Genomic DNA, 24,105 nt, shown 5'->3' on the forward strand with positions numbered 1-24,105 from the left:
TGCGGGTGTGGCCCAAACTGACGGTGGCGTTTTACGCCAAAGAAAATGGCATAAAACGGCCACCGATCCTCCTTTTGGCTTGGGGCTAGCATGCCAGCAGCGTAGAGCATGCCGATATGGCCTTGTGAATTTCCGGGTCCGTGACCGCGCATGCGCATGGCAGCGGCCTACAGCAGCCGCACCGTGCAACCTGGTGGAGACCGCTCGTGGACCCGGCCCGCAAAATAGTGCCACCCTTTCGGCTGGCGCGTGCGTCCTGGACCACCCCCCCCCCACAGTGCCCCCAGCCCCTGATAAAGTCCCCCCCTGCCGCGGATCGGCCCTCCCCCGACTATGGCGCCGCTGGACAAAGTCCGCAGCCGCCACGCCGAGTTCCCGATGACTGACTCTATTGGGAGCTCGGCCGGTTGGGGGCGGAGCATCGGGGGATGGGCCTCAGGCAATGTCCTGAGACCGTCGAGATGTGGCGCATCATACTCTCCGAGTATGCTGCTTTGGAGGGGGCGGATCATCGCAAAAGCGGCGCCGTCCTCAAATTTGATTGGGGACTCTGGGGCTGCCAGGCACAGTCCTAACGAATCAACTAGTGGTACAGTCATTTGTGTCATGAAGCCCGCGGGATCTCGTTAAATGGACCAATTAACATTAGATACTGGATCACCGGGGCAGCTTTGGGAAACACCCAGCATTTCCTGCTTGCTACCACACTTAGAAAGAATTTGCTTATATTACGCCCGAAGTGTGGTGGATTGCGATGGGAATCGCACTAGAAGTTGGAAGAATGAGTGGCATCTTACAGAAACTTAAAATTATGGAGGGAATAGATAAGATAGAAGCAGGGAGGTTGTTTCCAGTGGCAGGAGAAATTAGAACTAGGGGGCATAGCCTCAAAATAAGGTGAACAGATTTACTGAGTTGAGGATTTCACCCTAAGGATTGTGAATCTGTGGAATTTCTTGCCCAGTGAAACAGTTGAGGCTACCTCGTTAAATGTTTTTAAGGCAAAGTTGGATAGATTTTTAAACTGTAAAGGAATTAAGAGTTATCGTGAGCAGGCGGGATAGTGGAGCTGAGTCCACGAAAAGATGAGCCATGATTTTATTGAATGGTCGAGCAGGCTCGAGGGACCAGGTGGCCTAATTCTGCTCCTAGTTTTTCTGTTCTTAATAAGAGTGGGCAGGATTTTCACTGGCTTTCCTACCCGAAATTACACTTTGGGGAAATCCGCCCTATAAATGATGGGGGGGGGGGGGGGGGGGACCGGGGGGGGGGGGGGGGGGGGGGGGGACATAATGGCACTGTGGTTAGTATCGCTGCCTCACAGCGCCCAGGACCCGAGTTAATTCCTGACCTTGGGTGACTGTGTGGAGTTTGCACGTTCTCTGTGTCTGCATCATTTTCCACCCACAGTCCAAAGATGTGTAGATTAGGTGGATTGACTATGCTAAATTCCCCTTCATGTCCAAAGATGTGCGGCTCAGGTGAGGTTACAGGGATAGCGTGGAGGGTGGGTCTAGATACGGTGTTCTTTTAGAGGGTTGGTGAAGACTTGATGGGCTGAATGGCCTCCTTCTGCACTGTAAACATTTAAAATGTAAACACGTTAAAATGTTAGGCCTTAGCGAGAGTATTGATGGACCCTGCACTTTAGCAAGCATGTCAAAGCCTTGCGGAGGATGCAGAGGAAATTTACTAGAATTAAATCGGGGATGAGGGACTTCAGTTATGTGGAGAGGCCAGAGAAGCTGGGATTGTTCATCTTAGCGCAGAGAAGACTATGGAATGTTCAAAATAGTGACTGGTTTTGTTGGTGTAAATATAAGGAGAATTGTTTTCCACCAGCAGACACAGACTAAAGATAATTGGCCAAAGAACCAGAGAGTAGAAGATGAAAGCTCTTTTTATGCTGTGAGTTGTGATCTAGTCATGAAAGGATGGTGCAAGTTGATTCAATAATTGGTTTCCGAAGAAATTTGCAAAAGGAAAAACAATGAAGGGAGAAAGCGCAGGGGAACGAAACTAATTGGATAGTTTTATGATGGCTTTCACAGAACCAGCACAAACATTTTGGATACAATGGTCTTCTGAGCTGTCTGATTGTTTGATCAATACTCTAGGTTAGTCCTACAGCCACCCTAATTGTAATAGTAATATTTATTATTAACTTTGATGGGTGAGTTTTTCAAAGCTGCTGAAATCTGAAAGAGGGCCAAGGTTTACACTGAAATTAGTCAGCATTGCAAGCTGATTGATATCATGCTGCGCCTATTCTGAATATACCTGAGGGACATTCACTGTGCATGCTGCCTTTGGGTAACCAAATAAACAAAATCATTCATTGTTTGAGCACCTGCACCAAGGTTCTGGTAATGCCCAATTAAAGGGTGCCAACGAGCCTAATTTCTTTTCCTCTGTTTCTGTAACAGTCTCATCTGTCAGAGCTCAGTAGCTGGATCACAGTTGAATTTATTCAACTAGTGGTCACAAAGAATGCCCTTTCTCTTATACATTGGAACAAGGAAACATTGAACAGATATTAAAAACAGAAAATGCTGGAACCTGATAACAAAGCTGGCAGCATGTGAAAGAGAACATATTAGGACTTTTAGTTCAAACTATTCATCAAGGAAATATTCTACCTGAAATGTTGGCTGATCTTCTACTTTTTTGGCTCTGATCGACCTGCTCTGTATTTTAAGCATTTTCTGTTTTGTATTTCAAGTTTCCAGCATTTGCAGTTTTCCTATTCAGTAGTCATGTTGTGCATTACTTGGTCTGAACACATTAACAGTAAATCGTTTTCAACTTTACTAAAATTGAAGGCAGAAGAATTAATTGCCTAGCATGAAATCACGTACTTTAATGGACTGGTTGTCTTCTGCACTTTCATTGCCTGGTTTCAACAATGTTTTATTAATCATGGCACGTAGGCACCAATGACAAGGCTGCCCATCTCAAAATAAGTAGAACCACAATCTGCAAACTCATGATCTGGCTTATCCCCCACTCTACCATTACCACCCAGCCAGGGGAGCAACCCTGTTTCAATGAAGAGTGCAGGAGAGCATTCCAGGAGCAACATCACGCAGACCGAAAAATGAGGTGTCAACCTGGTGAAGCTACAACACAGGACTACTTGTGTGTCAAACAGCAGAAGCAGCAAGTAATAGACAGAGCTAAGAAATTCCACAACGAATGCATCAGATCTAAGCTCTGTAGTCCTGCCACATCCAGCCATGAATGGTGATGGACAATTAAACAATTCACTGGAGGAGGAGGCTCCACAAATATCCCCACCCTCAATGATGGAGGAGCCAAGCACATATGTGCAAAAAATAAGGCTAAGGCATTTGCAACAATCTTCAGCCAGGAGTGCAAGTAGATGATCCATCTCGGTCTCCTCTGGAGGTCTCCAGCATCACAGATGTCAGTCTTCAATCAATACGTTTTGCTCCACATGATATCAGAAAACGACTGAAGGCACTGGATACTGCAAAGGCTATGGGTCCTGACAACATCCTGGCAATAGTACTTGTGCTCCAGAACTTGCTGCACCCCTTGCCAAGCTAGTCCATTGCAGTTACAATACTGGCATCTATTCGGCAATGTTGAAAATTGCTCAGTTGTGTCCTGTACATAAGAAAAAGGACAAATCCAATCCAGCCATTTACCTATCAGTCTATTCTTCATCATCAACAAAGTGATGGAAGGAATCATCAACAGTGCTATCAAGTGGCACTTAATCAGCAATAAACTGCTCATAGACGATCAGTTTGGGTTCTGCCAGGATCACACAGCTCCTGACCTGATTACATCCTTGGTTCAAACCTGGACAAAAAAGCTGAATGCCAGAGGTGAGGTGGGAGTGACTGCCCTTGACATCAAGGCAGCATTTAACCGAATATGGCATTATGGAGATCTCGCTAAACTGGAGTCAATGGGAATCAGGGGGAAAATTCTCCACTGGTTGGAGTCATACTGGCACAAAGGAAAATGGTTGTGGTGGTTGGAGGTCAATCATCTCAGCTCCAGGACATCACTGCAGGAGTTCCTCAGGGTAGTGTCACAGGCCCAACCACCTTCATCAATGACCTCCCTTCCATCATAAGGTCAGAAGTGGGGATGTTTGCAGATGTTTGCAGCATGGTAGCACAAGTGGATAGAACTGTGGCTTCACAGTGCCAGGGTCCCAGGTTTGATTCCCTGCTGGGTCACTGTCTGTGCAGAGTCTGCACGTTCTCCCTGTGTCTGCGTGGATATCCTCCAGGTGCTCCAGTTTCCTCCCACAGTCCAAAGACGTGCAGGTGAGGTGGATTGGTCATAATAAATTGCCCTTAGTGACTAAAAAAAGGTTAGGAGGGGTTATTGGGTTACGGGGATAGGGTGGAAGTGAGGGCTGAATGCCCTCCATCTGCACTGTATGTTCTATGTTCTATGACTGCACAATGTTCAGCACTATTCACAACTCCTCAGATAATGAAACAGCCCATGTCCAAATGCAGCAAGACCTGGACAATATCCAGCTTGGGCCTGAAACTGAACTGAACTATGTTAATAATGTGGCTACCAGGGCAGGTCAAAGGCTAGGAATCCTACGGCGAGTAACTCACCTTCTTAGACCCCAAAGCCTGTCCACCATCTACAAGGCACAAGCCAGGAATGTAATAGAATACTCTCCACTTGCCTGGATGAGTGGCAGCTCCAACAACGTTCAAGAAGCTTGACATTATCCAGGACAAAGCAGCCCACTCGATTGCTCCCACTTCCACAAACATTCAAACTCTCCACGACGAATTGTGGCAGCTGTATGTACCATCTACAAGATGCACTGCAGTAACTCACCAAGGTTCCTGAGAAAGCAATTTCCAAACACACGACCACTACCATCAATAAGGGCAAGAGCAGCAGATACCTGGGAACCCCACCACATAGAGGTTCCCCTGCAAGTCACTCACCACCCTGACTTGGAAATATATCACTGTCGCTGGGACTCCTTCCTGGATCTCCATCCCTCGAGCACAGTGTGTGTACATATACGTCAAGGACTTTAGTGATGCAAGAAGGCAACTCACCACCACCTTCTGAAGGGCAACTAGGGATGGGCAAATAATGCTGGTCTAGCCTGCGACGCCCACCTCGCATAAATGAATTTTAAAAAGGTGTTGTTGGTGTGTCTTTTTTCGGAAGCGCTGTGTTCCATGTAGTTACCACCAGAGTGAAGGCTTTCATAAGCTGGCTAGTATTACGTTGCAAGAGAGCTCCAAACACTTGTAAATTTACTGCACAGGCCAGAAAAAATCAACTAACAATTGACTTCTAAGTGATTGCTTTAAACACTATTTTGGGGAGAGGAATGAGGGGTGCTGGGGAGGGTGATCTGTCTACTGTTGAACATGTGCTCAATGTGTGCATGGATTGTTTCAAAAAAGAAATCATTCAAGGGCACCTAGTGAGAGTAAAGAGAATAATGTGTTGATGAAAAGCAAATCAAATCATGCGGAATAAATATATTAGAATTCTTTGACGATTCAGGGCACGATCTAATGGCCTTGTTGTGTCCGACTCGGATGCGACAAGGCCGGTAAGTCCCGCGAGAGGGCTTTACGGACACGTTGTACCTCTTGCGAGGTGTTGTGCATATTTAAGTACAATTAAGCTCACTTAAATATGTTTGCGCCTGAGTTACCCAAGGTGCGGGATCTAACGCCTCGCCTTGAAGCACTGGTTTCCACAAACGTGGACCAGGCGTACCAGCACTTGAGGAGGGGTCTCCAAGGCGACTGTGGGCCCCTGGGTGATCATGCTCTGGGCAGAGTGGTACGCTGGCATCCCTGATGTCACTTGGGCACTGTGACAATGCCAGCCAGGCACTGTGGCACTGCCAACTGGGCACCCTGGCAGTGCCACCTGGGTGCCATCCTGACAATGCTAAGATGCCCAAATGGCATTGTCAGGCTGGCAAGGGCACTGTCAGGCTGGTAATGCCAAGGTGCCAGGTGGCATCATGCCATGGATCGGGTTCCGGGGGGGCCCTTCCCTAATGAGCTTGGGTGTGGCAGAGCTCGATGACCCCCTAATTGGTACGTTGGGGCTTTGGAGAAATCCAGAGGCCGCAGTTGGGGCCCTAGAGATCGGAGTCCCATTTAACATTCCTGCACTGGCTGAGCTCGTTAGTGCAGAAAATCATAGAATCCTAGAATCCTCATGATCTGCACGAAGGATGCCATTTGACCCATCGAGTCTGCACTGACCCTCCGAAAGAGCACCCCACGTAGGCCCATTCCCTCACCCTATCCCCATAAACCATCTAACCTTTGGATAATTTTTAGCATTACGCATTTTTGGACAGTGGGAGGAAATCAGAGCACCAGCAGAAAACCCACGCAGATACGGGGAGAATGGGCAAACTCCACACAGACAATCACCAAAGGTTGGAATCATACCTGGGTCTCTGGCTCTGTGAGACAGCACTGCTAAACACTGTGCCACCGTGCCGCCCGCCTAAGTGAGCTTAATTGTGACCTTGGCGGGATGTTTCTTGCAAAGGCCCAAAAATGAAGCAGTCCTGTTCAATCGCGCGGTCGTTCTCACCGTTGCAAGTGCCAAGAAACACCACTAAATGCACCCAAAATGGGACTTTATTACATTTTCATTAAACCTTGTCCCTTATTTCTTTTTCCTACATTTTTGCCATACATCTGACTCAGCTTTTCCACCGTAAATTCAGGTGGTGATATTTGTAATGGAAATTGCCTCTGTAAACCCGCTGAGTTGTAATTGCAAGATATGACTGCTATTTGGGGTAGTGGAGAAAACTTCTGAGCTACCACTCTTCCTTTTATTTCCAAATTGACTGATCTCCTTAGATAAGTTGATATTTAACTTAATTTTAAACATTAAATGTTGTGGTTAATTCCTGCCTGTAATATTACTTCTTAATACTATACTTTAGTGTTCACATGTTTCCATTATAATTGTCTATGTCCACAATTATAAGATAAACTGTTTATATAAATTTTTCATAATCCTAAAATGGATAATGTAGTATGGATTTCTCCCACACAAATTGCCCAAAATGTTTGCTGAAAATATTTATCTGACAACATTTGACCTAACATTTCCTTTCTTAATAATTGAAATTTCTAAATTAAGTAGAGTTATAAGAAAATATTTTTTTAAAAGCAGAAATGGGTGACATTGAGCTGCTCAGCCAGTGGTGGCTGCTGCTGAGCCTGGCGCCCTTGTCCTTGGTGGTCTTCCATCTTGTCTGTAAATGCCGCAACTCCTGGATTGCTTGATGTGCCATTGTTTCAGGCCACAATGTTAGGGTACATTGATTCTCTGGCTCATTGTTGAGATACTCTGTGCACCAATTTTAATATTATTTACGCACTCTATATAAGAACTTTTAACAGTTCCTAAAACTGCATACAATATCTTCTCTCATCTTTGTTTCATTCCGTTCTCTGCCTTCCTTCACTCTTATCTTGTATCATCCTCTCTCCTATTCTCCACCTCCCTTTCCCCTCTCTCTCCCGCTACTTTCCTCTCTTATCCTCTCCTTCATTTCCTGTATTCTATTTTCTTTGTTGTAACTCACTGTTATTGTTTTTGTCACTCACCATCATAATTTCTGCTTTCTCTAACTCACTGTCTGTGATCTAGTATCCTCATTGCCATACAGTTGCTGTCACTGTTTCTGATTATTATCCTTTCTGTAAGACACTGTGATCTGTACTGTAACATTGTGTGATCCATTGTTTTCAGAATACATCACTATTTGTAATCTGTTAATCTCGCTGGAATTCAAGACCTGAGATTTATTATCCTCTCTGTAACCAATTGCCTGTAAACACAAATATGCAGTATAGCTCAGTTATAGTCTTGTCATTTAACTTTCTCTTTCATATACTGCTGCGCTCTATTACCTTCACTGAATTTAATGTATAGAGGTTTAGCAGTAATTCAACTTTGGCAAAGCATGACATTGATTTTAATTAATCTGTTAATATGTAAACTGGAATCTGAATAAATGCCCTTAAAATGTGCTGAGTAATGTAAAAGCCCAACTGTTTCTTTAATATTGTTCAGGGCCCTGCTGTTCCTGTCTGAAATGGTAGACCAGTGACTGCAGTCTCACACTATGTGGTTGATTGACTTCTTGAATTGTCCCCGAAAGCCACTCAATTGTAAAAATAATTGCTGGTCAGCTAAAGAAGTTTGATGACCACCATCTCTGAGTAGTAAATGATAAATTATAAGCAATAAATAGAACGATACAGCGCAGTACAGGCCCTTCGGCCCTCAATGTTGCACCGACATGGAAAAAAACTAAAGGCCATCTAACCTACACTATGCCCTTATCGGCAATAAATGCAGTCTTGCCAACACTGTCCGCGCCCAAAGCCAATTTGAGAGAAACTCACCACCTGTGGCATATAAATATATGTAGATCTGTGTTATGAAATTTCTTTACCCAAAGGTGGCAAAAATATGGAATTAATTGCCACAAAGAGTAGCTGAGGCGATTAGCATAGATAGTTATGAAAGGAAAGTAGAGATGCTAAAAGGTTTTGAGGGAAACAGAACACAATGCTGTTTAGATGAAGTAAGGTGGGAGAAGGCACATGTGGAACACAAACATTTACCAGTTTCGTCAGATGACTGGTCTCTGTGCTGTAACTTCTATATAATACTATACATGTGTTATCATCATTGAATCAACACATTGCCAGCCACTTATCATCACCTCTGTAGTTATCTAGAAACATTATTTATTCTTTTTTTTTAACAACAGATAGTCCACATATCTTGCATAGGCGAAGGGCCAGTGGTCCATCTCAGTTCTACAAGTATTGACTGGGGAAAGATCCAGGTTCTGACTGATGTCCCCAAGACCATCCGCCTGTCTAATGAGTCACTTATCCCAGCCAGAGTAACGGCCAAAATGGTAAGTTGTTTGGACTAATTTAAAAGGAAGTTTGTTCAGGAAACATGACTAATTGCTTTGCAGATGGGATTTATTGAACATTTGCCATTTCTTCAGCTTCTTTCTCCATTTGTAAATTTACCCTGCATAGCTTGATGGATCTATACAGCATCCAACATATCCTATAGAATAAAATTCTTAGTTGTCTTTTATGTTTTTTCAAAACAAGAACAAGAGCATGTTCTTGATTTTCTATCAATTACTTTAATAAATATTCACAAAATCTCTTTCAACAGTGTGGTTTCTATATTCAAAATTTCTAATTTAGTGCTGCTTAGGTTAGTTTTTTATTGTCGTTTTAATCTAAGGACTGAGTTGACGTTGACTCAATTCATCTGATGCATAAAGAGCTGGTAGGCAAGACTTTCATCTTTGGTGGACAAACATTCCACTAAGAAAACTGTTTGGTGATCTTCCTGGCACAGTATTATGTTTTGGTATGGTAAGCCAGAACTCAGATTTTTGGTTGAACTCATGCAATTTATAAATGAGAATGTTTCTTCCATTGGCTAATCCTGTGATGTCCAGTGCTATTTGTGAGGTAATTCTGTGATGTTGAATGCTATTTGTAAAGTAATTATGTGATGTCCAGTGCTATTTGATAATCTTTAATAATAATCTTTATTGTCACAAGTAGGCTTACATTAACACTGCAATGAAGTTGAAAAACCCCGAATCGCCACATTCCGGCGTCTGTTTGGGTACAAAGAGGGGGAAATCAGAATGTCCAAATTACCTAACAGCATGGGCGCGATTCTCCGCAAATGCGGAGAGTCGTAAAGGCTGCCGTGAAACTGGCTGTGTTTCACGGCAGCCTCCGCGCCCCCTCCCGGGACCCGATTCTCCCCCCCGGTCCGGGCTAGCAGCGCGGCCCCGCGAAGCACGGCATCGCAGGCTTAGCGACCATCGCTAAGCCCGCGCGCCAAGAGTCACGGCGGCTGACGTGCACGATGACGTCAGCCGCGCATGCGCGGATTGGACGGCTAAAACCCGCGCATGCGCAGATGACGTCATCACGCATATGCGTCAAACCCGCGCATGCGCGGGCCGTCATGCCCCTCAGCCGCCCCGCGGACTGATCCTGCGGGGCGGCAGATGAACAAAGAGTGCGCGGGTTTCGGACCCGCTGCCCGCGATCGGTGGGCACCGATCGCGGGCCCGTGCCACCCTTGGGCCGTGCCAATCGGTGCCATGGTGGTCGGGAACGGCACTTTGCGGCCGTTTTCACCGAACGGTGAGAGCAGGTGTGTTTGCGTTCGTGAAAACGGCCGTAAAGGCCTGGGAACTCGGCCCATCGGCTAGGGGACAATCGCTGTTCACCGTAAAAAAAACGGCGAGCAGCAATTCGTGTCGTGGGGCGGCCGTGGGGGGGGGGGGGAGAATAGCGGGAGGTCGGGAAAAATGTCGGGAAGGCCCTCCCGCTATTCTCCGACCCGTCGTGGGCAGCGGAGAATCGCGCCCCATGTCTTTCGGGACTTGTGGGAGGAAACCGGAGCACCTGGAGGAAACCCACGCAGACACAAGGAGAACGCGCAGACTCCACATAGACAGTGACCCAAGCCGGGAATCGAACTTGGGACCCTGGCACAAAATTCTGTGGTGCCCAGTGCTATCGGCAGCACAGTGGTTAGCACTATTGCCTCTTTGTACCCGGGTCCCGGGTTCAATTCCCATGTACCAGAATAGGTGTGGACAGTGGCGACTCGGGGATTTTCACAGTAATTTCATCGCAATGTTAAAGCAATAATAAAGATTATTATTATTTTGATGCAATTTTGTGATGTTGAGTGACATTTGTGAGGTAATTCTGTGATGTCCAGTGCTATTTTTGAGGTAATTCTGTGATGTACAGTGTTATTCGTGATGTAATTCTGTGACATCCAGTGCTATTTGTGTGTTAATACTGTGATGTCCAGTGCTATTTGTGAGGTAATTCTGTGATGTCCAGTGTTATTTGTGAGGTAATTCTGTGATGTCCAGTGTTATTTGTGAGATAATTCTGTGATGTCCAGTGCTATTTGTGAGGTAATTCTGTGATGTCCAGTGCTATTTGTGAGGCAATTCTGTGATGTCCAGTGTTATTTGTGAGGTAATTTTGTGATGTCTAGTGCTATTTGTTTCATAATTCTGTGATGTCCAGCGCTAACGGCAGCACAGTGGTTAGCACTGTTGCCTCTTAGCGCCCGGGTCACGGGTTCAATTCCCATGTACCAGAATAGGTGTGGACAGTGGCGACTAGGGGATTTTCACAGTAATTTCATTGCAATGTTAATGCAAGCCTACTTGTGACAATAATAGATTATTATTATTTTTATGCAATTTTGTGATGTTGAGTGCTATTTGTGTCATAATTCTGTGATGTCCAGTGTTATTTGTGAGGTAATTCTGCAATGTCCAGTCCTATTTGTGAGGTAATTCTGCAATGTACAGTCCTATTTGTGAGGTAATTCTGTGATGGCCAAGTGCTATTTGTGTCATAATTCTGTGATGTCCAGTGCTATTTGTGTCATAATTCTGTGATGTCCAGTGTTATTTGTGAGGTAATTCTGTAATGTCCAGTCCTATTTGTGAGGTAATTCTGTGATGGCCAGTGCTATTTGTGTCATAATTCTGTGATGTCCAGTGTTATTTGTGTCATAATTCTGTGATGTCCAGTGTTATTTGTGTCAGAATTCTGTGATGTCCAGTGTTATTTGTGAGGTAATTCTGTAATGTCCAGTCCTATTTGTGAGGTAATTCTGTGATGTCCAGTGCTATTTGTGAGGTAATTCTGTGATGTCCAGTGCTATTTGTGTCATAATTCTGTGATGTCCAGTGCTTGAGTGGGGTGATCATGGCTCGGCACAACATTGAGGGCCGAAGGGCCTGTTCTGTGCTGTACTGTTCTATGTTCTATTTGTGAGGTAATTCTGTGATGTCCAGTGCTTTTTGTGAGGTAATTCTGTGATGTCCAGTGTTATTTGTGAGGTAATTCTGTGATGTCCAGTGCTATTTGTGATGTAATTCTGTGATGTCCAGTGCTATTTGTGAGGTAATTCTGTGATGTCCAGTGTTATTCGTGAGGTAATTCTGTGACGTCCAGTGCTAATTGTGAGGTAATTCTGTGATGTCCAGTGCTAATTGTGAGGTAATTCTGTGATGTCCAGTGCTATTTGTGTGTTAATGCTGTGATGTCTGAGTGCAGTATGTTTGCTGACTCTTTGGTATCTCTGGTTTCCCTCTGTTTGCTATGAATTGAATTTATAATTGGGTGGATGTTCCTCACCCAATAGCTAATTGGGACCCAATTCCAGGATTCCTGCCACACTCCTGTCGCTGGAAAACATGGGTTGTGTGTGTGGGGGATGGTAGGTATGCATCTTTTGAAGACATTGTGACTCATGCTGCAAACCAGCTCAATTGGCTGGACAGCTGGCTTGCGATACAGAGCAGGGTCAACAACATGGGATCGATATTTGTACCGGCTGAGGTTATACATGAAGTACTCACCTTTTCAACCTTGCACCTTGTCTGAGGTGCAGTGCTCCTCATGTTAAATCACTATCCCATGCACAGTTCCACTCAATCCCCAAACAAGCCAGGCATCATTATCATCTGCCTTGGGTGCCACCTGATCATACTCGAGCCATTCATCTTCATGCGGGGCAATCTCACCCACAATAAGTGGGAGAGGACCCAGACATTGGTCGGATGTTGATTCTGGTCCACAGCAGGTAGAGGCAGGAAAATTCAACGTCACTGACAATCAAAGAACAAACAAAACAAAGAAAATTACAGCACAGGAACAGGCCATTCTGCCCTCCCAGTCTGCGCCGATCCAGATCCTTTATCTAAACCTGTCGCCTATTTTCCAAGGATCTACTTCCCTCTGTTCCCCGCCCATTCATATATCTGTCTAGATGCATCTTAAATGATGCTCTTGTGCCCGCCACTACCACCTCCGCTGGCAAAGCGTTCCAGGCACCCACCACCCTCTGCGTAAAAAACTTTCCACGCCCATCTCCATTAAACTTTCCCCCTCTCACCTTGAAATCATGACCCCTTGTAATTGACAGGTCTCCCCTCAACCTCCGTCTTTCCAACGAACTCCCAGATCGCTCTGTACATCAATTTTCCCCAGGACTCTTCCATTGACCGTATAGTCCGCTCTTGAATTAGATCTTCCAAAATGCATCTCCTCGCATTTGCCTGGATTGAACTCCATCTGCCATTTCTCTGCCCAACTCTCCAATCTATCTATATTTTGCTGTATTCTCTGACAGTCCTCCTCGCTATCTGCAACTCCACCAATCTTAGTATCATCTGCAAACTTGCTAATCAGACCACCTATACCTTCGTCCAGATCATTTATTTATATCACAAACAACAGTGGTCCGAGCCCGGATCCCTGTGGAACACCACTAGTCACCTTTCTCCATTTTGAGACACTCCCTTCCACCACTACTCTCTGTTCTTTAGCCAGTTCTTTATCCATCTAGCCAGTACACCCTGAACCCCATACAACTTCACTTTTTCCATCAACCTGCCATGGGAAACTTCATCAAACGCCTTACTGAAGTCCATCTCTATGACATCTACAGCCCTTCCCTCATCAATTAACTTTGTCACTTCCTCAAAGAATTCTATTAGGTTTGTAAGACATGACCTTCCCTGCACAAAACCATGCTGCCGATCACTGATAAGTCTATTTTTTTCCAAATGTGAATAGATCATATCCCTCAATATCTTCTCCAACAGTTTGCCGACCATTGACGTCAAGCTCACAGGTCTATAATTCCCTGGATTATCCCTGCTACCCTTCTTAAACAAAGGGACAACATTAGCAATTCTCCAGTCCTCCGGGACCTCACCCGTGCTCAAGGATGCTGCAAAGATATCTGTTAAGGCCTCAGCTATTTTGTCCCTCGCTTCCCTCAGTAACCTGGGATAGATCCCATCCGGTCCTGGGGACTTGTCCACCTTAATGCCTTTTAGAGTACCCAAAACTTCCCCCTTCCTTATGCCGACTTGACCTAGAGTATTTAAACATCCATCCCTAGCCTCAACGTCCGTCATGTCCCTCTCCTTGGTGAATACCGATGCAAAGTACTCATTAAGAATCTCACCCATTTCCTCTGAGTCCACGCATAAATTCCCTCTTTTGTCTTTGAGTGGGCCAATCCTTTCTCTAGTTACCCTCTTGCTCCTAATATACGAATAAAAGGCTTTGGGATTTTCCTTAGCCCTGTTAACCGAAGATATTTCATGACCCCTTTTAGCCCTCTTTATTGCACGTTTGAAATTTGTCCGACTTTCCCGATAGGGATCTGGGGTCTGGGAGTGCTAGTCGAGGATTCCCTAAAGGTAAACATGCAGGTTGAATCTGTGATTAAGAAAGCGAATGCAATGTTGTCATTTATCTCAAGAGGGTTGGAATATAAAAGCAGCGATGTGCTACTGAGCCTTTATAAGGCTCTGGTTAGGCCCCATTTGGAGTACTGTGTCCAGTTTTGGGCCCCACATCTCAGGAAGGACATACTGGCACTGGAGCGTGTCCAGCGGAGATTCACACGGATGATCCCTGGAATGGCGGGTCTAACATATGATGAACGGCTGAGGATCCTGGGATTGTATTCATTGGAGTTTAGAAGGTTAAGGGGAGATCTAATAGAAACTTACAAGATAATACATGGCTTAGAAAGGGTGGACGCAAAGAAACTGTTTCCGTTAGGCGAGGAGACGAGGACCCGTGGGCACAGCCTTAAAATTAGAGGGGGTAAATTCAGAACAGAAATGCGGAGACATTTCTTCAGCCAGAGAGTGGTGGGCCTGTGGAATTCATTGCCGCGGAGTGCAGTGGAGGCCGGGACGCTAAATGGCTTCAAGGCAGAGATAGATAAATTCTTGATGTCGCGAGGAATTAAGGGCTACGGGGAGAATGCTGGTAGGTGGCGTTGAAATGCCCATCAGCCATGATTGAATGGCGGAGTGGACTCGATGGGCCGAATGGCCTTACTTCCACTCCTATGATTTATGGTCTTATTCCTCCAAAGCTTCATCAGTTTTAAGTCACCTAGATTTTATGTATGCTTCCTTTTTCATTTTAGCTAGTCTCACAATTCCATCCGTCATCCATGGTTCCCTAATCTTGCCATTTCTATCCCTCATTTTCACAGGGACATGTCTGTCCTGCACTCTAATCAACCTTTCCTTAAAAGACTCCCACTTTTCAAATGTGAATTTACCCTTAAACAGCTGCTCCCAATCCATATTCCCTAGCTCCTGCCGAATTTTGTTATACTTGGCCTTTCCCCAATTTAGCACTCTTCCTTTCGGACCACTCTCGTCTTTGTCGATGAGTATTCTAAAACTTACAGAATTGTGATCACTATTCCCAAAGTTACCACCGACTGAAACTTCAACCACCTGGCCGGGATCATTCCCCAATACCAGGTCCAGTAAGGCCCCTTCCCGAGTTGGACTATTTACATATTGCTCTAAAAAAACTCTCCTGGATGCTCCTTAAAAATTCTGCTCCATCTACACCTCCAACACTACATGAGTCCCATTCAATGTTGGGGAAGTTAAAATCTCCCATCCCCCACCCTATAATCTGTCGACATATTTGCACCTCTACTTCACGCTCGATTTTGGGAGGCCTGTAGTAAAGTCCCAACAATGTCACTGCACCCTTCCTATTTCTTAGCTCTATCCATATTGCCTCAGTGCTTGAATCCTCCATTGTGCCCTCCTTAATCACAGCTGTGATATCATTTCTGACCAGTAATGCAACTCCTCCACCCCTTTTACCTCCCCCTGTATCCCTCCTGAAGCATCTATACCCTGGGATATTTAGTTGCCAGTCTTGCTCTTTCCCCAACCAAGTCTCAGTAATACCAATAACATAATATTCCCAGGTACTAATCCAAGCCCTAAATTCATCTGCCTCACCTGCTACACTTCTTGCATTAAAACAAATGCACCTCAGACCACCTGTCCCTTTGCGTTCATCATCTCTTCCCTGTCTACTCTTCCCCTTAGTCACATTGAGTTTATTATCTAGTACCTTACTGGCTTTAGTTGCTGCTTCTTTACTGACCTCTAACTTCCAAATCTGGTTACCACCCCCCTGCCACATTAGTTTAAAACCTCCCCAACAGTGTTAGCAAAAGCACCCACTTGGACATTGGTTCCAGTGCTGCCCAGGTGTAGACCATCCATTTTGTAATGGTCCCACTGACCCCAGAACCGGTTCCAATGTCCCAAAAATCTGAACCCCTCCCTCCTGCACCATCTCTCAAACCACGTATTCATTCTGACTACTCTTGAATTTATACTCTGACTGTCTCGTGGCACAGGTAGCAATCCTGAGATTACTACCTTTGAGGTCCTACTTTTTATCTTATCTCCTAAGTCCCTAAATTCTGATTGTAGTATCTCATCCTGTTTTTTACCTATATCATTGGTGCCTATATGCACCACGACAACTGGCTGTTCACCCTCCCCCTTCAGTATGTCCTGCAGCCGATCTGAGACATCCCTGACCCCTGCACCCGGGAGGCAACATACCATTCCGGAGTCTCGTTTTTGACCACAGAAATGCCTGTCTACTCCCCTTACAATTGAATCCCCTATGACTATAGACCTGCCAGTCTTTTTCCCGCCCTTCTGTGCAGCAGAGCCAGCCACGATGCCATGAGCCTGGCTACTACTGCCTTCCCTTGGTGAGTCATCTCCCTCAACAGTATCCAAAATGGTATACCTGTTTTGGAGGGAGTTGACCGCAGGGGACACCTGCACTGCCTTCCTGCTCTTTCTCTGCCTTTTGGTCACCCATTCCCTGTCTCCCTCACCAATCCTAATCTGCAGTGTGACCAACTCACTGAACGTGCTATCTACGACCTCCTCAGCATCGTGGATGCTCCAAAGTGAGTCCATCCGCAGCTCCTGAGCCATCATGCGGTCTAAGAGGAGCTGCAGCTGGACACACTACCCGCACATGAAGGAGTCAGGGGCATCGGCCGCATCCCTGAACTCCCACATTCAGCACGAGGAGCATAACACGGGTCTGGGATCTCCTGCCATTTTTACATTTTACCTTAACTGATCACAAATATAGGGTGAAATTCTCCAACCCCCAGCAGGGTCGGAGAATCGCCTGGGGGCGCCTAAAATCCCGCCCCCGCCGTGGCAGAAATTCTCCGCCACCCGGGAAGTGGCGGGGGCAGGAATCTCGCTACTCCGATCGGAGAGGCCCCTGCGGCGATTCTCCGGCCCGGATGGGCCGAAGTCCCGCCGCTTGGAGGCCCCTCCCGCCGCCGAGGTTTAAACCACCTCTGGAATGGCGGGCTCAGCAGCACGAGCAGGCCCCCAGGGTCCTGGGGGGGGCGGGGGGCGATCGAACCCCGGGGGGTGCCCCCACGGTGGCCTGGCCCGCGATCGGGGCCCCCCCTCAGGGTCCGGGCCAGTGCCCTGGCTGCACTAGTTTCTTCCGCGTCCGCCACGGCCTCCGCCATGGCGGAAGCGGAAGACAACCCCACATAGCGCATGCGCCGGCAGTGACGTCAGCGGCAGCTGGCCGCTGACGTCACTGCCGGCGCATGCGCGGACCGGAGAAAGCCTTTCGGCCAGCCCTGCTGCCGGGGGCGCCGGTTTTTTGCACCGGTCTTCTGGTGGCAACCGCTCCGGCGCGGGGCTGGCCCCCAAAGGTGGGGAGAATTCCCCACCTTTGGGGAGGCGCGACTCCTGAGTGGTTGGCGCCACTCCCCTACTCCGGGACCCTCCGTCACACCGGGTAGGGGAGAATGCCGCCCAGAATATCAAAGAATAAATAAGTGAAAGGAATAAAGATTTTACTTACCAATCACAATACTTACCAACACACAAAGAGTTAAATTTCTCCCAGCTACTGCTAATTGGAGCACTTTCCTTTCCAGCTAATCAGGTCACTGCTTTGCTGTGATGTCAAGCTTTAAGGTAAGTTTTTCAAGTTTTTAAAGAGGTAAACTTACCTTCCCGACAGACCCCTGGCCACTGCTCCCGCCGAAAATCTGAAGGCCGCAAGGTAAGTTTTTAAAGAGGTAACTGCCCAACTTTAATACAGGTAAAAATAAAACAGGTAAAAATTAAGCATCTACCTGAATCTCAAGCTGCACTCCGGCTCCCTCTCTCTCTCCCGTTCCCGGAAATGAAGGCCGCTGGAACCTGGGGGTAAGTTTAAGCACCTACCTGATTCCCAAGCTGCACTCCGGCTGCCTCTCTCTCTCTCCCGCTCCCAGAAAATCGGAGACTTATGGAGGCTAGGATTCATCGGAGTCTCAGTCAGATGGTGAGCCTGTAGACCCAATCATAACTCAAATGTTGGAGATCCAATAGGATAAAACAGTTCGGACCAGTTTTCTTATTCTCCAGTTTTTGCTTGTGTTTTATTTTAAGGTAGACGAGACCAGTTTGGACCAGGATTCTTCTTTTCCCATTTTTACTGTTTTTTTCTTTCTGGTGTGCTGTAATGGCAGTCACTGGAATGTCAGGCAGGGTTTCAGATCCATTCTGCAGATTGCAATGTACAATGGAAGAATCTACCTGCGTTCAGTCTGAGATCATTGCGTCGGCATGCCACTGCATGAGGTCAACACTGGTAGAATGGCGGTTGCCATCGAGACCTAAGTGCAGTACATAGCGCCTTTGCTGCTGCAGGAGTTGCACTCCATTGCTGTATGGTGGTATCCAGCCATGGATATGCGAGAGGGGCCAATCTCTGAACACCTATGTGCTCATGTCTGCCTTCATTGCTGCCAACTCGACAAGTGAAAATCGGCGCAACTCCCCAATATTAATGCACAGCTTTCCACCTCAATGTTCCTGAGCACTGACCTTTGCCAACACACCTTTGTCCTCTCAGGGGTGCTTTTTCTAAGCCTCAGACCAGGTATTTTGACTTTCGTATTGCTGCCCATTGCCCTGATGACTGAGGCCCTCATTGTCTCCCTTCCCAACCTGCTCACACCTTCAGCTCCCACTTATAAATCTGCGTGTGGCCCATTCATCTTGTGGTATACTGGCAACAACCTTCCTTTTCATTCATGTTCTACCCCTTTCACCTCCTTGTTTGTTTGTTTCAGTTACACTTGTTGGACTGCAACTTCCCACCCTTTGCCTCCTCTTAACTTCTCTCCCCCTCCTCCACCTTGCAAAGCCTTCTGGCCCCTTAACTTTCCATTATGTCCCCATACTCCCCCAAACTGTGCAGCACAGTAGCACAATGGTTAGCACTTTGGTTTTACAGCGCTAGGGTCCCAGGTTCGATTCCCGGCTTGGGTCACTGTGCGGAGTCTGCACGTTCTCCTCGTGTCTGCATGGGTTTCCTCCGGGTGCTCCGGTTTCCTCCCACAAGTCCCAAAAGACGTGCTGTTTGGTAATTTGGACATTCTGAATTCTCACTCTCCCTCTGTGTACCTGAACAGGCGTCGGAATGTGGCAACTCGGGGTTTTCACTGTAATTTCATTGCAGCGTTAATGTAAGCCTTCCTTCCCCATTGCTCCTTGCGTGTTCACCCTTCCGCCCCTCCTCTGCAAAACCCGCCACCGGTAGATATGCTAGTTTCTGAATACTCAGCCCTGTCCGAGTACGACTGCACAATTGTCTTTCTGGACACCAGTGGCACCCACCAGGAGCAGATGATCCACCACTTGCCCCACCCCCCCTCACCGCTCTACCACCCCACAGTGTGTTAACGCTGCGCTTTTTGTGATCTGACAGTATGATGTCCTTCTCCTCTCTTTGTCCCTGAGCTCTGTAAATTGACTCTGTAATGTCCCTGATGTCTGTGCTAATTCTATGATGTCTCTAGAAGTCTGTGAATTTTGTGATGGCCCTGTTCTATCTGTGAGTTTATTATAATGATGTCTCTGAGCTCATGCTGTGTTGTGCATCCATTTAACTGTGAGCTCACTCTATTGATGTCCCTGTTCAATCTTGGACATCAATCTATGATGCCTGCTTGCCAGCTGTAATTCCCTCTGCTTTCTGTGACTTACTCTTTGATGTCTATGTTGGTGAGCTGCTTCTGTGTCACTCCTTGATTTTGGGAGGAGCTCTCTATTGATGTCCTTTGCAATTTCTGCTCAGTCTCTGTTGTCTGTACAGTATCTATGAGCTGAGACTGTGATGTTCAATGCGAATAACTCACGCTGTGATGTCTCAAGCAATCATTGAACTGACTCCATAATGTCCATGTGGCATCTGTCTGTATGAATTTATTCTTATCATTTCCATGTGAAATATGTGATCTAACTCTCTGATGTCTCTGAGCTGTGAGCTGACTCTTATGATGTCTGTGTGCTATCAATGAAAGATTTTATGATCGCTCTATGTTATCTGTGAGCTGACTGTCTGATTTCTTGAGTTATCTTTGAGCTCATTCTATGTTCCTCAGCAGTCAGTCATTTGACTGCATGATGTCCCTGTACAATCTGTGAGCTGACTCTATGAATTATTTCTGTGATGTCCTGCGCTGTATTTGAACTCATAGAATTGAATCATAGAATTTACAGTGCAGAAGGAGGCCATTCGGCCCATCGAGTCTGCACCAGCCCTTGGAAAGAGCACCCTACCTAAGCCCATAACCTCCACTCTATCCCCTCATCACCGTATCCCTGTAACCCCACCTAACCATTTTTGTTTTTTTGGACACTAAGGGCAATTTAGCATGCCTAATCCACCTAACCTGTACATCTTTGGACTGTGGGAGGAAGCTGGAGCACCTGGAGGAAACCCACGCAGACACGGGGAGAACATGAAGACTCAGCACAGACAGTGACCCAAGCTGGGAATCGAACCTAGGACCCTGGAGCTGTGAAACAACTGTGCTAACCACTGTGATACCGTGCTGCCCACATTTGAATGTTATTTGTCAACCTACTTTATGATGTCCCAGATTTCTTGGAAAACAAAGGGTGTGATAATGATAATATAAAGACAAAAGCTTTGGGCTAGAGTAAGTGTTAATATCAGAATAAAGGTCAGCACTGTCAAAAGCAAAATAGCAGAATGTGAAAATAGCAGAAAAAGGAGTTAGCACTGTCTGAAATCAAAATATGAGAAAAAGCCCCCAGTCGCCACATTCCGGCGCCTGTTCGGGGAGGCTGGTATGGGAGAAATGGCAAGTGACAGGACAGTTCGGGTTAGCAAAGATATTCTTCAAGGCAGTTACCCAGTCTGCATTTAGTCTGCCCAACGTCAAGAAGACCGCATTGGGTGCAGTGAATACAGTGGACTAAATTGAAAGAACTGCAAGTGAGTACTGCTTCACCTGGAAGGAGCGTTTGAGGTATTGGACAGTGAGGAGGCAGGAGGTGAAGAGGCAGGTGTTACACCTTCTGGGATTGCATGGGTAGGTGCCAGGGAAAGGCGATGAGATGTTGGGGGTGATAGAGGAATGGATCAGGGTGACACAGAGTGAATGGTCCCTTTAGAATGCATCATGGAGGTGAGGGAAACATATGTTTGGTGATGGAATTATGCTGGAGTTGGCAGAAATGGCGGAGGGGGATCCTTTGAATATGGAATCTGGTGAGAATAGTGAGAACAAGGGGAACCCTATCATGTTTATAGAACATAGAACATTACAGCGCAGTACGGGCCCTTTGGCCCTCGATGTTGCGTCGCCCCGTGAAACCATCTGAAGCCTATCTGACCTACACTATTCCATTTTCATCCATATGTCTATCCAGTGACCACTTAAATGCCGTTAAATTTGGCGAGTCTACTACTGTTGCAGGCAGGGCGTTCCACACCCCTACTACTCTCTGAGTAAAGAAACTGCCTCTGACATCTGTCCTATATCTATCACCCCTCAATTTAAAGCTATGTCCCCTCGTGTTGGTCATCACCATCCGAGGAAAAAGACTCTCACTGTCCACCCTATCTAACCCTCTGACTATCTTATATGTCTCTATTAAGTCACCTCTCAGCCTTCTCCTCTCTAACGAAAACAACCTGAATTCCCTGAGCCTTTCCTCGTAAGTCCTTCCCTCCATACCAGGCAACATCCTAGTAAATCTCCTCTGATCCCTTTCCAAAGCTTCCACATCCTTCCTATAATATGGTGACCAGAACTGCACGCAGTACTCCAGGTGCGGCCGCACCAGATTTTTGTACAGCTGCAGCATGACCTTGAGGCTCCGAAACTCAATCCCCCTACTGATAAAGGCTAGCACACCATATGCCTTCTTAACAGCCCTATTAACCTGGGTGGCAACTTTCAGGGATTTATGTACCTGGATACCAAGAATCTTGCCATTAGCCCAGTACTCTGCATTCCTGTTACTCCTTCCAAAGTGAACCACCTCACACTTTTCCGCATTAAACTCCATCTGCCACCTCTCAGCCCAGCTCTGCAGCTTATCTATGTCCCTCTGTAACCTATAACATCCTTCAGCACTATCCACAACTCCACCGACCTTCGTGTCATCTGCAAATTTACTAACCCATCCTTCTACACCGAGGGGAACAGATGAGTGCAGAAGTCTGGGAAAAGATTTGAAGGCCCTGAGGGGAATCCCCAGCTGCGGAAAAATGGCAGACAAGACAGATGCGCTGTTGCAGAATATAGAATCATCAGAACTGATGAAGCATAGATGGAGAAACTGGGAGAATGGGTATAGTGGTCTGCATATCTGTTGGTATGTAAGGGGTTAACATCTGTAAGTAAGTGCTGGACAACCACTATATGGCAGCACCAGATCTATATATATAAGCTATACTCAGAGGAGATTTCCACTTCTTCGTATCAGGAGTGTCTAGTGAGCAGTGTTAGAGGTATAGTTTGTTGAGCAGGTATAGTTAAACATTATATACACTTATTATTTATCTAATCTTCAGTTATAGTTGTAGAAGAGTGAATAAACTCAGTTATTTATAATCGTTACTCAATAAACAGTATTTGCTTAATTTGAAGACTGAGAGTTTTAATAAACATCAATCATCAGACCGTTCTGGAAGTAAGCAAAAGAGTAACAAGATATTACTACAACATAATATAACATGCTACCTGGATTTGGCTTTGAAAAACTAGCTAGATAGATTAGGAAAATCAAGAACAGAAGAAATTAGTAGCAGCTATTCAACTGGGGAAGCTTTGCAGCAAACGGATTCTTTGCAGAAAACTACCCCAATGGACCATACACAAGTTCCACGTCAACTCAAGACAACTGGTAAACCTAAATTCTAATTGGAAATTGTTCAAGCAACAATTTCAAATCTACTTAGAAGCTACTGATTTAACCACCGCTACTGATGCTAGGAAAATTGCATTGCTTTTATCAATGGCAGTACAGCATGCAATTGAAATATATAATTCATTACTATACTCTGAAGGTCAGGACAAAAGCAAATTCGATGTAATACAAAGTAAATTTGATGACACTGCAAAATTCAAACAAATGCAATTTTTGAAAGATTCATATTCAACAAAAGATTGCAGAAAACTGGGGAATCATTTACAAGCTTTGTCACCGATTTGAAACTCCTAGCACAACCTTGTAACTATGCAGCATTGCATGACTCGCTGATCCATGATCAAATTGTGCATAGCATAAATGAAAATTTGAGAGAGAGGCTATTAAGACAGCAACTAGCCATAGAAAAATGAACAAAGTAAAAATTAATACAATGAATATTATACCTGTGAAAAAAGTGTGAAAATCCACCACGTGGTTGAGTGTGTAAAAGTGGTGTCGTAATCGATGAAGAAGCATGTTTCAGATGGCAGCCATCTTGCGCACGTGCACTCGAACACTGCACATGTGCACTTCATCAGAAAATCTGAGATGGAAGAAAACAGGTCTGTGCATACATGGAAGTGTCTCATGCGTCAGAAAGACAATATCATGACGTATTACCGATGTGGAACCACCCATTTAAAAAGGAAATGTCCAGCTTATGGTAAACAATGTTCAAAGTGTGGAAAACTGCATTACAATGTAGATCTCCTTTCCAATTTCAAACTCCTAAACAAAAATATAGGAACTTCAACGTTCGGAGTGTGGATTCAGCGGAGAAAGGAACCAAAGACAATTTTTTGTCCGATAATGACAATTTTTCACTCAAATACATTTTTTGTGGGAATCATAGAAAG

The 24,105-nt window shown here is 45.8% G+C and overlaps 1 protein-coding gene across 1 annotated transcript in view; it reads left to right on the plus strand.

Annotated features, from left to right (window-relative positions):
* Window positions 1-24,105, plus strand: part of hydin (HYDIN axonemal central pair apparatus protein) — a 1,231,368-nt gene that overhangs the window by 591,468 nt on the left and 615,795 nt on the right. Inside the window, exon 19 of the mRNA XM_038807144.1 lies at window positions 8,798-8,950. Coding sequence (XP_038663072.1) covers window positions 8,798-8,950 — 153 coding nt within the window. The remainder of the gene's footprint in view (window positions 1-8,797; window positions 8,951-24,105) is intronic.

This window comes from Scyliorhinus canicula, chromosome 9, assembly GCF_902713615.1.
Source record: "Scyliorhinus canicula chromosome 9, sScyCan1.1, whole genome shotgun sequence".
NCBI classification, from domain to species: domain Eukaryota; kingdom Metazoa; phylum Chordata; class Chondrichthyes; order Carcharhiniformes; family Scyliorhinidae; genus Scyliorhinus; species Scyliorhinus canicula.